Source organism: Dermochelys coriacea, chromosome 2, assembly GCF_009764565.3.
Source record: "Dermochelys coriacea isolate rDerCor1 chromosome 2, rDerCor1.pri.v4, whole genome shotgun sequence".
Lineage (NCBI taxonomy): Eukaryota > Metazoa > Chordata > Testudines > Dermochelyidae > Dermochelys > Dermochelys coriacea.
This window is the reverse complement of record NC_050069.1, coordinates 271,301,264-271,316,680: the sequence shown is the minus strand read 5'-3', so window position 1 is coordinate 271,316,680 and position 15,417 is coordinate 271,301,264. Positions and strand designations below refer to the sequence as shown.

Sequence of the window (15,417 nt, the reverse complement as noted above, 5' to 3'; positions counted from 1 at the left end):
ATTTATTTGGGCATAAGCTTTCGTGAGCTAAAAAGCTTATGCCCAAATAAATTTGTTAGTCTTGAAGGTGCCACAAGGACTCCTTGTTGTTTTTGCTGATAGAGACTAACACAGCTACCACTCTGAAACCTTTCAGGGTAGCAGCCGTGTTAGTCTGTATTTGCAAAAAGAAAAGGAGGACTTGTGGCACCTTCGAGACTAACAAATTTATTAGAGCATAAGCTTTCGTGAGCTACAGCTCACTTCATCGGATGCTCTCTGAAACCTGTCACCATGCAAAGCTCCAAGCTGTTTTCCTGTAAATGGAGTTCACTGACCAAGCAATTCTTAAAGGCCCTAGGCTTGACCCCATGTAGAAAGTGAAATGGAAAACAGTTTAATTGTGTAAGATAGAATCCAAAACTGGATTATAAATAGAGGAAACCATGTAAAAGTTCCACTTTTCTGTGAAAGCCCCACAGCTCCGGTGGACAGCATACAGGCTGCAGGGACCAGCAGCCCGTGAAGAAAGAATACATGTTGGGTCTCCGAGCTGAATTAACAGCACTAAGATACAGTGTTTTGTGTGAGTTTGAAACTTGGCTCTATTTGAAAGAGGAGCTTGTAACTGTTGTGAATGCATTGAAAATTCTCCTCATTGGTTTGTTAACAGCAATTGGTATTTTTACAGCCCCAAAGTTCTGGGCATTTCACACTAAGGCCAAGATTGTCAAAAGTGACTCGTGGGGTTGGGGTCCCAGCTTGACACACCTCAAAGGAGCTTGACTCTCAGAATGTGCTAAGCACCCATCCCTGGAAATCAGGCCCCTCGAAGTGTCTCCAGTTGCGTACCTGAAAACTGAGGCACGCACAGTAACTGATCCTTTCTGACAGGTTTCAGAGTAGCAGCCTTTCTGGATCCTTTCTGGAAATCTTGGGCTAGAAATAGAACAACATGGTCCCGCCTCAGACAGATCCAGTCTGAGTTGAGAATGATGTGACAAATACGGGTACCCAACCCGTAGGGAGGGAGGGGGAAGGTTACAGCCATACAGACACCTGCACATCCTGTGGACTTACTTTGAACTTTTTCGCAAAAAGAAAAGCAGTACTTGTGGCACCTTAGAGACTAACAAATTTATTAGAGCATAAGCTTTCGTGAGCTACAGCTCACTTCATCGAATGCATTTGGTGGAATAAAAAAACTTATTGGCCAGTGACCTGTCCATGACTTTTACTAAATATACCCCAAACTAAACCTTAGGTGCTGGGGAAGGAGGGGTGCTCCAGTGGAGGCGGCTGCTGGGGATGGGGGTGCGCTCTGGCAGTCACTGCTGCTCCTGGGGGGGACGTGGCCTGGGGCCCCGCTGCTGCGGCTGCTCTGGGTGGGGGACGGCCCGGGGCCCTGCCACTGGTGCTCCCGGACCACTGCTCCGTGGCAGCGCCAGGGATCAGTTGTCTGGGGCCGCCGGAGCAGTGGCCGGTGTGGCTGGCCCTGGGGCTATCCAGGTGCTGGGGCAGCCCTGGGGGCAGCTGCACCAGCCGCTGCAGCTGCAGAAGTTCCATAGGTCCTGGAAAGTCATGGAATCCATGACTTCCATGACCTCCATGAAAGACTCGCAGATTTACTCATGCATGCATCCGATGAAGTGAGCTGTAGCTCATGAAAGCTTATGCTCAAATAAATTTGTTAGTCGCTGAGGTGCCACAAGTACTCCTTTTCTTTTTGCGGATACTGACTACATGGCTGCTACTCTGAAACCTGAGACTTACTCATGTATAAGCTAACAATCACATTTTCATCCTGCTAAATAAAAATCAGTGACAATTCCTAATACTAGACAAATTATTTCCTAAATCATTTGAAATCTCTCAGCTACAATTGTGTGGTACGGCATTTTGGAAAGAGGGCACAGCTGTCCCATGCACATGCTAGGAGTATGGCTTACGTAGTGCGCAGCTACTAGTGTGCATCAACTCAGTGCCAACATACCCCTCATGTGGACAAGGCCTGAGTTTCATACATTGACTGAGTTTAAACTTTAAATCAACCTTCTGTAGTGCACATATCAAGAGGAGGCTGCTATGATGGATTCTGAGGTAAACATGTTACAGGAAGACGGTGCGTGGCTTGTGGTTCTATAAGTATAGGTAAGAGACATGAAATGGAGGTGTTCCCTTTAACTCTCTTCTGGGAATGGTCTCTGATAGGGAGATTTCCTTATGCTACATCTATTGGCAGATCTTCCTGCTCTTTTCCAAGTTGCAAGACCTGCCTGCAAGGTGTATGGTTTTATTTAGACTTCAGAGGCACGCTCTGGCTTGTGTTAAGTAAGAGCTGTTGCCTCTTGTCAAGGTTCCTTCCCCACTCTGAACTCTAGGGTATAGATGTGAGGACCCGTATGAAAGACCCCCTAAGCTTATTCTTACCAGCTTAGGTTAAAAATTTCCCCAAGGTACAAACTTTGCCTTGTCCTTGAACAGTATGCTACCACCACCAAGCGTTTTTAACAAAGAACGGGGAAAGAGACCACTTGGAGACGTCTTCCCCCCCAAATATCCCCTCAAGCCCTACACACCCCCTTTCCTGGGGAGGCTTGAGAATAATATCCTAACCAATTGGTTACAAAATCATCGAAGACCCAAACCCCTGGATCTTGGAACAATGGAAAAATCAGTCAGGTTCTTAAAAGAAGGGTTTTATTAAAAAAAGAAAGGTAAAAATTATCTCTGTAAAATAAGGATGGAAAATACTTACAGGTATTCAGATTCAAAACACAGAGGATCCCCCTCTGGGCAAAACCTTAAAGTTACAGAAAATAGGAATAAACCTCCCTCTTAACACACGGAAAATTCACATAAAACAAAAGATAAACTAATCCGCCTTGCCTGGCTTACGTATACTGGTTGCAATATTGGAGACTTGGATTAGCATGGGTTGGAGAAGATGGATTTCTGTCTGGTCTCTCAGTCCCAAGAGAGAACAAAAACAAAGAGCACAAAACAAAACCCTTCCCCCTCCACCAAGATTTGAAAGTATCTTGTCTCCTTCTTGGTCCTTTGGGTCAGGTGCCAACCAGGTTAGCTGAGCTTCTTAACCCTTTACAGGTAACAGGATGTTGCCTATGGTCAGGAGAGATTTTATAGCGCTGTATACAGAAAGGTGGTTACCCTTCCCTGTATATTTATGACACCTCTCTTCTTAACCATTGGGCAGCAGGTATTTATGGCTTCCTGGGTTGCAACTTAGCCCCCTATCAGGACATCCAGCTCGCTGGCATGTCACAGCATTCTTTCCACACGTCTGGGATCTCACATGAGAGCTGCAGATTGCAACAGGTGTTTTGCTTTGTGGCTTACATCTCTCTAAGTTGCAACAAATTATAACTATTTCCCATTCTTGCTAAAAGGAACAATTCCTTTAAAACATAACATTTAGAATTCATAATCTGAGAAAAGAAAAGGGAAAGGTAAATCTGTGAGTGACTTTCTTCCTCTCCTGCCCCTGTGGAGATAGAAGATCCGTCTTTCTTTTATAACCAAGCCAATGTTCAGAAAAAGCTTTGAAGACTGAAGCCAGTGACTCAATTCTAAATCAGCTCCCCAGAAACATAAATGTAACCCCAGTTCTTTCATGCAGGTCAGACAGAGGAGAGAGCGTCTGGGTGTGGAACAATGGCCAAATCAGATGATACAGTTGCGATGCCGGCTCTGGGCCGCCCTTTCCAGCTGGGGATGCTGTATGACTGCCGCAATGACTCCCTCATCCCAGGTACCTGTCACCCAGGGGGGAGCCCGGGGCCCAACTTAGTGTTTCAGAAAAAAGAAGCATTTGGCACCTGTTTATTTTAGGAACATTTGGGTTTGGGATTTGAGTTGGGGAAAAAACAAAGGGCATCCAAACCTGCCCAGGTACTGTCCTGCTGACCCTCCTTACAGCACTGGCTGCACTACGAGAAATGAGAAACTTCCCATCCGCTCCCCTGCCACTGCGATATCTCTGCAGCCCCACCCGCACGGCAGTTGGCCTAGGAAAGGGGGACAATGCCCCCAAGCTGGCTCATCCCCCCATTTCCACATGGGAGGGGTGAGGTCCCAGTGAGAAGGTACCTCTCTACACACAGATCTTCGGGGCATGAGGGGACCCATCAGAAGGGAAAACTTCAGCTATTCACATGCATCACTGTGTCCTATATTAACTGTCCCCACCCCGGAAAAGGCCTGGCATCGCTGTGGACAGCTCAGTGAAAACACCCACCCTTTGTCCAGTGGCAGGCCAAGCAGTAAACAAGGTGCTAGGGTGCACGAGGAATGGGATGGAAAATGCCACCAAAGCTATTTCAATGGCATTATATAGGTAAACCTTCTGCCTGGGGAAGTCGACAGCAACCAGGGCCGGATTCAATATCCAGAGGTTCCTTTTTAACAGTACAACACAGAACCGGCTCAAGCTCCCACCCAATAACCAGGGACAATTACACACACCCCTGGGCACCTCGAAGAGGCTGTCCTTCCCCCCTCCCATGCACAGAGTCTGAGTGCAGAAAAGAAACTTTGAATGAAAGGAGGGAAGTCACCAGACATTAACTTGGGAAAACGCTGCATGCAGGATTCATAAACCTAAAACTATGAGCAAATCCCCACCCCAGAGTGCACTGGGCAGGGTCTTTTGCCTCAGGTTCTTGAGTTCTACAACCAAAAGTTCCTTTAACGTGTCTGTCGCTTCTCCCCCCACCCCACCCCACCCCACCCCACTCACAGTGGTTGTCCTTGGTCAGTGAAGAGCCAGACTTCAGAGGTGCATCTGTGTGAGTTCACCTCCTGCCCTGGGATTGAGGGGAAGAAAAGGCACCTTGCTCGCTTTGCCAGCCAAGCGCTTGGTCTGGAGTTGCTGCTCTGCCAGCTGCTCCAGTTGCTGCTCCCCAGCCTCGCTGCCCTGCCGGCCGCCCACTTGCCGCCCTGCCAGCCGCTCCATGCTCTGCTCCATCAACCGCCTTGCCAACTGCCATGGATGCCCACTACCCCCTTCTACTTATACCTGCTCCTCTCCTGTGACTCTTTAGGTCAGTCTCTTCAGGTTCCACCCAGTGACTTTCAGCAATTAATGGGGGAAGCTGCATTGCTGAAGCAGGCTGGGCAGAAATGCTGTCCCACAACAGATGATTTCAGAGCTACTGATCACTTAACAAAACAAAAAGAAAAGGAGTACTTGTGGCACCTTAGAGACTAACAAATTTATTAGAGCATAAGCTTTCGTGAGCTACAGCTCACTTCATCGGATGCATTTGGTTGAAAAAACAGAGGAGAGATTTATATACACACACACAGAGAACATGAAACAATGGGTTTATCATACACACTGTAAGGAGAGTGATCACTTAAGATAAGCCATCACCAGCAGCAGGGGGGGGAAAGGAGGAAAACCTTTCATGGTGACAAGCAGGTAGGCTAATTCCAGCAGTTAACAAGAATATCAGAGGAACAGTGGGGGGTGGGGTGGGCGGGAGAAATACCATGGGGAAATAGTTTTACTTTGTGTAATGACTCATCCATTCCCAGTCTCTATTCAAGCCTAAATTAATTGTATCCAGTTTGCAAATTAATTCCAATTCAGCAGTCTCTCGTTGGAGTCTGTTTCTGAAGCTTTTTTGTTGAAGGATAGCCACTCTTAGGTCTGTGATCGAGTGACCAGAGAGATTGAAGTGTTCTCCAACTGGTTTTTGAATGTTATAATTCTTGACGTCTGATTTGTGTCCATTCATTCTTTTACGTAGAGACTGTCCAGTTTGGCCAATGTACATGGCAGAGGGGCATTGCTGGCACATGATGGCATATATCACAGTGGTAGATGCGCAGGTGAACGAGCCTCTGATAGTGTGGCTGATGTGATTAGGCCCTATGATGGTATCCCCTGAATAGATATGTGGACAGAGTTGGCAACGGGCTTTGTTGCAAGGATAGGTTCCTGGGTTAGTGGTTCTGTTGTGTGGTGTGTGGTTGCTGGTGAGTATTTGCTTCAGATTGGGGGGCTGTCTGTAAGCAAGGACTGGTCTGTCTCCCAAGATCTGTGAGAGTGATGGGTCGTCCTTCAGGATAGGTTGTAGATCCTTGATGATGCGTTGGAGAGGTTTTAGTTGGTTGGCTGAAGGTGATGGCGCTTGGCTGTAGACAATGGATCGAGTGGTATGATCTGGATGAAAGCTAGAGGCATGTAGGTAGGAATAGCGGTCAGTAGGTTTCCGATATAGGGTGGTGTTTATGTGACCATCGCTTATTAGCACCGCGCTACGATATAACCGCATTTGCTCCAACCCCTCAGACAGAGACAAACACCTACAAGATCTCTATCATGCATTCCTACAACTACAATACCCACCTGCTGAAGTGAAGAAACAGATTGACAGAGCCAGAAGAGTACCCAGAAGTCACCTACTACAGGACAGGCCCAACAAAGAAAACAACAGAACGCCACTAGCCATCACCTTCAGCCCCCAACTAAAACCTCTCCAACGCATCATCAAGGATCTACAACCTATCCTGAAGGACGACCCATCACTCTCACAGATCTTGGGAGACAGACCAGTCCTTGCTTACAGACAGCCCCCCAATCTGAAGCAAATACTCACCAGCAACCACACACCACACAACAGAACCACTAACCCAGGAACCTATCCTTGCAACAAAGCCCGTTGCCAACTCTGTCCACATATCTATTCAGGGGACACCATCATAGGGCCTAATCACATCAGCCACACTATCAGAGGCTCGTTCACCTGCGCATCTACCAATGTGATATATGCCATCATGTGCCAGCAATGCCCCTCTGCCATGTACATTGGCCAAACTGGACAGTCTCTACGTAAAAGAATGAATGGACACAAATCAGACGTCAAGAATTATAACATTCAAAAACCAGTTGGAGAACACTTCAATCTCTCTGGTCACTCGATCACAGACCTAAGAGTGGCTATACTTCAACAAAAAAGCTTCAAAAACAGACTCCAACGAGAGACTGCTGAATTGGAATTAATTTGCAAACTGGATACAATTAACTTAGGCTTGAATAGAGACTGGGAATGGATGAGTCATTACACAAAGTAAAACTATTTCCCCATGGTATTTCTCCCCCCCCACGCCACCCCCCACTGTTCCTCTGATATTCTTGTTAACTGCTGGAAATAGCCTACCTTGCTTGTCACCATGGAAGGTTTTCCTCCTTTCCCCCCCCTGCTGTGGGTGATGGCTTATCTTAAGTGATCACTCTCCTTACAGTGTGTATGATAAACCCATTGTTTCATGTTCTCTGTGTGTGTGTATATAAATCTCTCCTCTGTTTTTTCCACCAGATGCATCCGATGAAGTGAGCTGTAGCTCACGAAAGCTTATGCTCTAATAAATTTGTTAGTCTCTAAGGTGCCACAAGTACTCCTTTTCTTTTTGCAAATACAGACTAACACGGCTGCTACTCTGAAACCTGTTAACAAAACAAAAGACTCCTAACAGAGTGCTAATTAGCTCTATCTTTAAACAGTGGCAAGGGGCTGTTTAAACCATGCCTATGATTCTTAGGCAGAACCCAAACCTCCCAGCAGGGATAGCTGTCCCCACTCCTTCTTACTCTTACTTTCACAGGGGTCTGGCATCCGAAACCCCTGCTTAGCAAGTTCAGTTGAGTTGAGGGTGACCCCCTCAAACAGGACAGGCTAAACACAGATCTGCTGCCCTTTACTCTTACAATAAGGATAACAACATTTCATTACCCCTTGTGACGGGGCAAGGCCAGATGGCTATGGAAGAGTAGTCTTATTAGGATCCGGGAAGTGAGCAGGCGAAGCCCGTCCACCGCTATAGGATCCCCCCCAGCCTAAAAGGGGGATCCACAGGACCTAGATCCCCAAAAAATTCCGGGGGACAACTAATAAAATAACAGGGACAGGAGTGCGGTCAAAGGGTCAAACGAAGGGAACCGGACGGGGACACTGAGCAGAGAACCCCGGACAGCGCCCACTGCTCCTCAAAGGCATCAAGGGAGTCAGAGGACGCCGCCCAGAGGAACTCTGCCCGGATACGTGAACGGACCGAGGATCGGAAATAGGCCCCACAGTCACAGGAGACTCCATCGGCCAACCTCCTCACTCTGGTTTTGTAGATGGCCATTTTAGCTAGGGCCAGGAGGAGGTTGACCAGGAGATCCTGTGACTTTGTGGGGCCACGGATAGGGAGTGCATAAATGAGAAGATGAGGGGAGAAGTGCAACCAAAAACGTAATAAAATATTGGTGAGGAGCCGGAATAGGGGCTGCAGCCTGGCACACTCCAGGTATACATGTGCCAGGGTATCCCTCACACCGCAAAAGGGGCAGGTGTCTGGGATTGAAGTGAACCGCGCCAAGTACACGCCCGTGCTCACGGCTCTGTGAAGGAGCCGTCAACTGACATCCCCGGCGGGCCTTGGGACTAAGGTGGAATATAGGCTGGCCCACCGGGACTCCTCACCCTCCAAAGGTGGCAGGAGATCCCGCCATTTTGTATCGGGGCGGGACACGAGGGTGCGGGCATGAAGGGTGTGGAGCATGAGCATGTAGAGATGTTTTCTTGGCGCGGTTTGGAAGCAGACCGGCTGCATCTCGTGCAGCCGGCTTCTAGTGAAGGGGTTGGTTGGGTCCATGGGGCAGGGGTTCAATTAAAAGGTCCGGCGGGCCTGGGGTAGTGGGTGGGCGGGGTGTGCCCTCGTGCAGGACCCGGTCGAGATAAACCCGAGCAGCGGGTGGCAAAGCGCCCTTCACCTCCTGAAGTATGCGCCGGGGAGTACAAGGTCTGGAAAGCCCCATGCGCTGAGCGAGCGTCAGGGGATCCAGCCAGTCTCCCCGGTCATAGTCCAGGAGGTCTCCGACTCTTGTGACCTCTGCCAGGATCAACCTCTGGCGCACCGAGCGGGACTCCGCCACCTGCAAACGGAGCTGGGGGTTGTGTAGCAGGGGCTCCACGAGGAGATCTGCCCCCTCGGGGGCCGCCACGGACCTGGTCGTTGTAAAGAGTTTCCAGGTCTGGAGGAGGTCCTGGTAGAAGACCGGCAGCCCGGAGAGGTCTCGCGGAAGACCTCTCGGATGGAGATAAAGGAGCTGCCAGTCGTATCGGAGCCCTCGGAAGCGGCGCAGGAAGGCGTGCGCCAGTATGCTCCACGCCGGACTACCTGCACCATAAAGGAGCCTCTGCAGGGTCTGGAGGCGGAAGACATGGACCTGAGTAAGCAGACATTTTAGGCCCTGCCCTCCCTCCTCCAGAGGTAGATGGAGAACCCCTGCAGGGACCCAGTGCAGTCCTGACCAAAAGAACTCCAGAATCGATGTCCGGAGGTTGGTCAGGAAAGCCGGGGCCGGGACCAGGGTGTTGAGCCGGTACCAGAGCATGGACAGGACTAGTTGATGAAGCACCAGCGCGCTCCCTCGAAGGGATGCGTGGCAGAAAGGTAAACGCCCAGATAGAGCAGCGGACCCGTGCTCCACCGGATGGCCTGAAGCGCGGGTGGGAGGGAGCTCGCCTGCCGCCAGTCCCCTACCACCAAGCCAGAACTCTTGACCCAGTTGACCCGTGCGGAGGAGGCTGCTGAATAGATGGCCTGGCAAGCCTCCACCCGCACCAAGTCGCCCGGGTCCTGGACCACGAGGAGCACGTCATCAGCGTACGCCGACAGGACCAGCCGCAGCTCCGGCTCCCGCAGCACCAACCCTGTCAACCTCCTTCGGAGGAGACAGAGGAAGGGCTTGATCGCCAGAGCGTACAGCTGGCCTGAGAGGGGGCACCCCTGCCGTACTCCTCGCCCAAAGCTGACCGGTTTGGTCAGGGTCCAGTTGAGCCTTACCAGACACTCTGCGGAAGCGTACAGCACCCGGAGAAAATTCACAAACCTGGGTCCGAATCCAAACGCCTGCAGAGTGCTCAGGAGATACCCGTGATCCACCCTGTCGAACGCCTTCTCCTGATCTAAGGACAGGAGGGCGAACGACAGACCATCCCTACACCCAAGTTCCAATAGGTCCTGGACCAGATATAGGTTGTCGAAGATGCTGTGGCCCGGGACGGTGTAGGTCTGGTCTGGGTGGACCACGTCCGCCAGCATGGACCCTAGCCGCAGGGAGATGGCTTTTGCCATGACTTTGTAGTCCGTGCTGAGGAGCGAGACGGGACACCAATTTCGTAAATCGCGGAGGTCCCCCTTCTTCGGCAATAAGGCCAGCACGGCTCGCCTGCACGAAAAAGGGAGGACCCCGCTCTGCAAAGACTCGGCCCAGACGGTGAGTAGGTCTGGGCCGAGGACGTCCCAGAACACGCGGTAGAACTCCACGGTCAGCCCGTCCATGCCCGGAGATTTATTGGTGGGCATGCGACGGAGGGCTTCCGAGAACTCGGCCAGAGTGAGAGGCAGCTCTAGCCGGTCTCGGTCGCCCACGCTGACCGTCGGGAGCTCCTCCCAAAGCACTCTGCAAGTGCTAGGATCGGTCGGATCCGGGGAGAAAAGGCTTGCGTAGAAGGCTCTCGCCCTCCCGCACATCTCCACCGGATCTGTGAGGGGGTGCCATCTTCTGCCAGTAGGCAGATGATATGTTTCTTAGCCCCCCTCTTTTTCTCCAGGGCGTAGAAGAAGCGGGAGCCGCGATCCATCTCCCAAAGGAGACGGATGCGGGATCGAACAAAGGCACCCCGGGCCCGATGGTCCTCGAGGGTCCGGAGCTCCTCCCGCTTCTCCCGGCACGCTCCGCAGAGGGGTGGATCCTCAGGGCTGGCGGCCAGACGCCTCTCCAGCTCTAAGACCTCCCGTTCCAACTGCTCTATCGCCGCATCCCTCCGTCGGCTGGCTCCCCGAGTGTAGTCACGGCAGAAGAGCCGGGCACGCACCTTCCCTAAGTCCCACCACCGCCGCGCTGAGGGAAAGACACACCGCTGCCCTTGCCAGGCCAGCCAGAACTCCCGGAAGGACGCCACGAAGCCCGCATCCTCCAGCAAGCTGTTGTTAAAATGCCAATAGGCCGGCCCCGGCCTCTCCGCGCAGAGGGAGGCTGTCACAATGGCTATATGATGGTCAGAAAATGGGGCCGGCTGGATGCTGGAGGAGTGGGCTCGTGAAAGATGAAAGCGTAATAAATAAATGCGGTCCAACCGGGAGTGGCGCGACCGATGGGCTTCCACCCAGACAAAGGTGAACGGGGAAGTGTCATCTGCGTGGTGGTCGCGCCAGACGTCCACCAGGGAGTGGTGTTCGACTATCTCCTGGAGGACGTCTGTGGCAGCCGGGCTCTGCTCGGTCCCCGAGCGGTCCCGCTCCTCGAGGGTGATGTTAAAGTCCCCTCCCAGGACCAGGCACTCCTGAGGATTCAAGGTGCCGAGGAAGGCGGACACCTGCTGATAGAGTTGTAGCCGCTCCGGGCTCGCTGCTGGGGCATAGATGTTGACGAGGTTGACTACGAGCCCCTCCATGCAGACCCGGAGGTGCAGCAGGCGGCCTAGCACAGCCCCGGCGACCCCCAGCAACTTGGGCCGTAGGTCGGGGGAGAACAGGGTCACCACTCCAGCCGTACGAACTGTGAGGTGGCTAAAGTAGACCCTGTCCCCCCAATCCAGCCGCCAGCTGTCTTCGGCGGTCGGATCCGTATGGGTCTCCTGCAGGAAAACCACAGAGTACCTCCCTTCCCGAAGGAAGGAGAGCACCTGGGACCTGCGGAGACCCATCCTACAGCCACAGGTGTTCAATGTTGCGATGGTAAGAGGTGCCATGAGGAGGGCTGGGGGGGATCCTCGCCGGCAGGGACGCTCGCGGCTCCCAACGGGCCGTGCAGCAGTCCATGACCCACCCCGTAGGTGAGTAAGGAGTCACGGAAGAGGCGGACCCGCTGGTAGGCCGCGGCGCCCTGCCTCCCAGTCCTTTTACCCTCCCCCATGAGGGCCCTTGCGGCCCGGAGGATTTGATTAAAGTCCCCCTATCGCTGGAGGGCAAGCTGGACTTTGTTGCGGGAGCCACGGACGTCTTCTAGGAACTCCCGCAACTCCTCTCGCAGCGCATGGGGGGCTGGGGTTATGGTCTGGTTACTCCCCGATGGGGCCCTTGGTACAGCCCCATGGCCCACCGAGACGGGCAGACAGGGTGCAGACCCCAGACGGGGCTCCTGATGGGTTGACCTGAATGCTGGGGCGATAGGGGGCGGCTGAGGGAGGATAGCAGCCCCTGGTGGGTCGGGACGGGCAAACACAAAGGCCGCTCCCTGGGAGTCATCTGTTGGAAAGGGGAAGGAGACAGCCCCAGGGGTGGCAATAACATCTTGGGAGGTGGACGGGATAAGGGCAGGGGCAGGGGTAGAAGTGAGAGTCTGGGCGGGGAGAGGGCTCTCACTGATGCTGGGCGCAAGCTCTCTGGTGGATTTGGCAGCCACGGCATCAGGAGGTGGACTTTCTTCTGTAGGGTCCTCTCCCGGCAAGGAGGTCGAATGCTCCTCACCAGCGAGGGGTGCCCCTGGTGGCTCAGGTTCCAGCCGTGTGGCACTGGCCGTCGCCTCAACTGGCTCGGCGGCTCTCAGCGGGGTGCCCTCTGCAGCCGGGTTGATGGAGGAGTCCAGGGGCTCCTCGGAGGTGGGAGCAGAAGCAATGGTTAGCAGGAGGGAACATGGGGAAAGGAGGGCTGGAGTGAAGTCGCCCAGATCGAGGCCCGCTGACATAGGATCGTCCTCCCCCTGTGTGACCGGGGTCAGACCCAGGGACTCGATCTCTTCATATATAGACGGGAAATTGTTTTCTGCTACCCCGGGATTCTCCCCGCCGGCACCTGACGCGACGGTTGCTTCGGGGCACACTGGGGTTTCAGATGGTGCCTCGGGGGTCTTGGAGGGGAGGGACTCCCGTGGAGGGGAGATGCTGCCTTCCAATGCTGCCACGTCTTCCCCAGCCGGCACCGGTGGATGGAGCACACCCGTGGGTAGAGCGGAAGGCTCGGTATCGGTGCCCCCCTTCCTGGTCTTCTGGGGGGCCTCCGCGTCAGATGGGAGGAGCGGAGCTCGAGCCTTCCGCTTGCCCCGCTTCCCCTGGACTAGGGCCCAGCCCTCCATGGCATCATCCGGGGGCTGGCTAGCAGGGGTTGTGTCAGGGGGCAGAGGCAATGGCTCAGGGACGCGAGGGGGTAATGGTGGGGCAGCACAAGGGAGGGAAGATTCCCCTTGGGGTGGGCCCTCTCCCATGCCCGGCGGTGTCCCTGCCGCACCCTCCTCCACAGGCCCCGCCAGATTGCAAGCAGCGGGGGCAGGGTTCTCCCGCTCGTCTGGGCATAGTTGGGGAGGTGCCCTTTGGGCCCGAGCGGGAGCAATGGTGGACTGGGAAGGAGGAGAGGTGGTTTCGGGTGCCAGGCAGCCAGGGGCGCCGGTGATGACAGGGCTGGTGCCCTGCCGGGGCTCGGGGGTCCCGGATGCCCCTCCTTGCCGGGCCAAGGTGCAGTCCCTCCCGACATGCCCCATCGCCCGGCAGAGGTAGCACCAGGCCTCCCCCGTGGAATAATGCACCCGGTAACGGGCCCCCTGGTAGGGGACTAGGAAGGACCCCTCCAGCGCCTCTCCGTCACGCGCCACCGGCAGCAGTTGAAGCTGCACTTGCCGGTGGAAGGAGAGGACGTGACGGAGGGCGGGGTCTTTGCAGCCCAACGGGAGAGGGCTGATGACAGAGATGGGTTTCCCCAAGGTAGAAAGGGCGGGTAACAGGGCGGCATTGGGGAGAAAGGGAGGGACGGAGGTCAGGACCAGGCGGACGCCCAGGTCCTCTAGCGGCTCTAAGGGGACGAACGCGCCCCCCACCGCCAGGCCCTTCTCCACCGCCTCCTGGGCGCCGGCCTCCGATGCTAGGAAGAAGACGACCTTGCCACACATTTTGGAGGCCGCCACAATGGCCGTGGGCCCCACCACCCTCGCCAATGCCCGCACATAGGTCTCCACGTGGGGTGAGGCGGGCACCAGGAGGCAACGGACGCCGTGCTTCCTGGTCATGGTGGGAAAGGGGCCCCGGCCGCTATAGATGAGAGCGGAGGCGGTGGGCTGGAGAAATGATGTAGCGGCAGGCGGGGGGGCTGCCGCCACCTGGGCGTATGCTCTGGGGGCCGGGGGAGGGACACCTGCAGAGCTGGTGGAGGGAACAGCGGGGAGGGGCGCCCCAGCTGGAGATGGGGCCGGGGCATCGGGGGCAGCCCCTGCCATGGAGGGCCTGGTCTTTTTAGTGGGGCCCTTCCCCTTCTTCTTCCCCTGGCCCTTCCCGCCGGCTGGGGGGGCTCCCCCCAAATCTGAGGGGGTGATAGACGTGGCAGCAGTGGAGGTCACCCCGGTGCCTGTCGCTGCTGGTGCCCCAGCGGGGGCGATGGCAGATGGTTCGGCAGCGGAGGTAGAAGCTTGGGGGGGTGACGGAGGGGCAGGCAGGGGAGGAGCAGCTCGGGCTGCTGGAGGGGTCTCCCCCGTCTCATCCCCCGCCATCATGAGCAAGGAGGAAAGGGGGGACACCAAAAGGAAGAGGGGAGAGGGGAAACAGGTCGACCACTCCTCCCCGCTAGGCTGCAGGCAGGGGAGGAGGGCGCCAAAAGGGGTGGGCTGGACGGGGGGCAATCATGGGTTGGGGGCAGTCACCGACACAAGGTGGAATTCCAGCTCCTCTTGGTGCACTAGGGGAGGGGGGGATACAACAACATTTGGGGTACAGTGAAAGGGGTTGAAACTAAAATGGGGAGTTGCACAAGCACATGGGAGGGGGCATGGGCACACGGAGCGAGGGGCTAAGCGGTCTGGGGGTAGAACAGGGAAACCAAGGGGCTAGCTTCAGAGGCGGGGGCATGGCAAACAAACGAAGGCTGCAGAAGGAAATGGGTGGGGCAGGCAAACAAACTGAAGCTAGTAAGGGGGGCTGGAGCAAAAGAGGAGGCAAAAGCTGCAAGTGGCAAATGGGGCAGATAGCAAAGGGCAAAGCTGTGGGGTGGGCAGTCCGGGGGGGGGTCACATGCACCCACGTGCACTTGCACAAAGTCTGTTTAGGCTGGCTGCTGCTTCTGGCCCAAAGGGTGGAAATAGGGCGTGGCAAGCCAAGCAAGCAGCTGAGTCCAGAGGCAGGGGCTGAGGCAGATGGTATACAGCCAGTGGGGGTGGTGGAGGGGGCAGCGGTGGTGGTAGTAGTGGTGGGGGTTGGGGGGACACACAGATGGATTGGGGGGCAGCTTCACACCACACCCCCTGTGTCCCTACAAACACAGTCAGGACCCCCACCACAAGAGCACAGTTTGAAAATTACTCAGTCTTAGGCCCCCTCCACAGTGGTCTGCAAAGTCTCTAGGTGCTGCCCCACTGGTAGATGGTCTTCTTCTCCTCCTCAGGCTTCAGCAGCTCCAGCCAGCAGACTCCACAGCAGCAGCAGCTCCAGGAACTCCAGG

At 54.8% G+C, this 15,417-nt stretch overlaps 1 protein-coding gene across 1 annotated transcript in view; it reads left to right on the top strand.

Moving 5' to 3' along the window:
- The first annotated feature begins 325 nt into the window (after positions 1–325).
- The window catches only part of LOC119851647 (stonustoxin subunit alpha-like), a 37,115-nt gene continuing 22,023 nt past the window's right edge, over positions 326–15,417 (top strand). The window contains 2 exon segments of the mRNA XM_038391821.2: positions 326–551; positions 3,620–3,751. Of these exon segments, the coding sequence (XP_038247749.2) occupies positions 3,655–3,751 (97 nt within the window). The 5' untranslated portion in view covers positions 326–551; positions 3,620–3,654.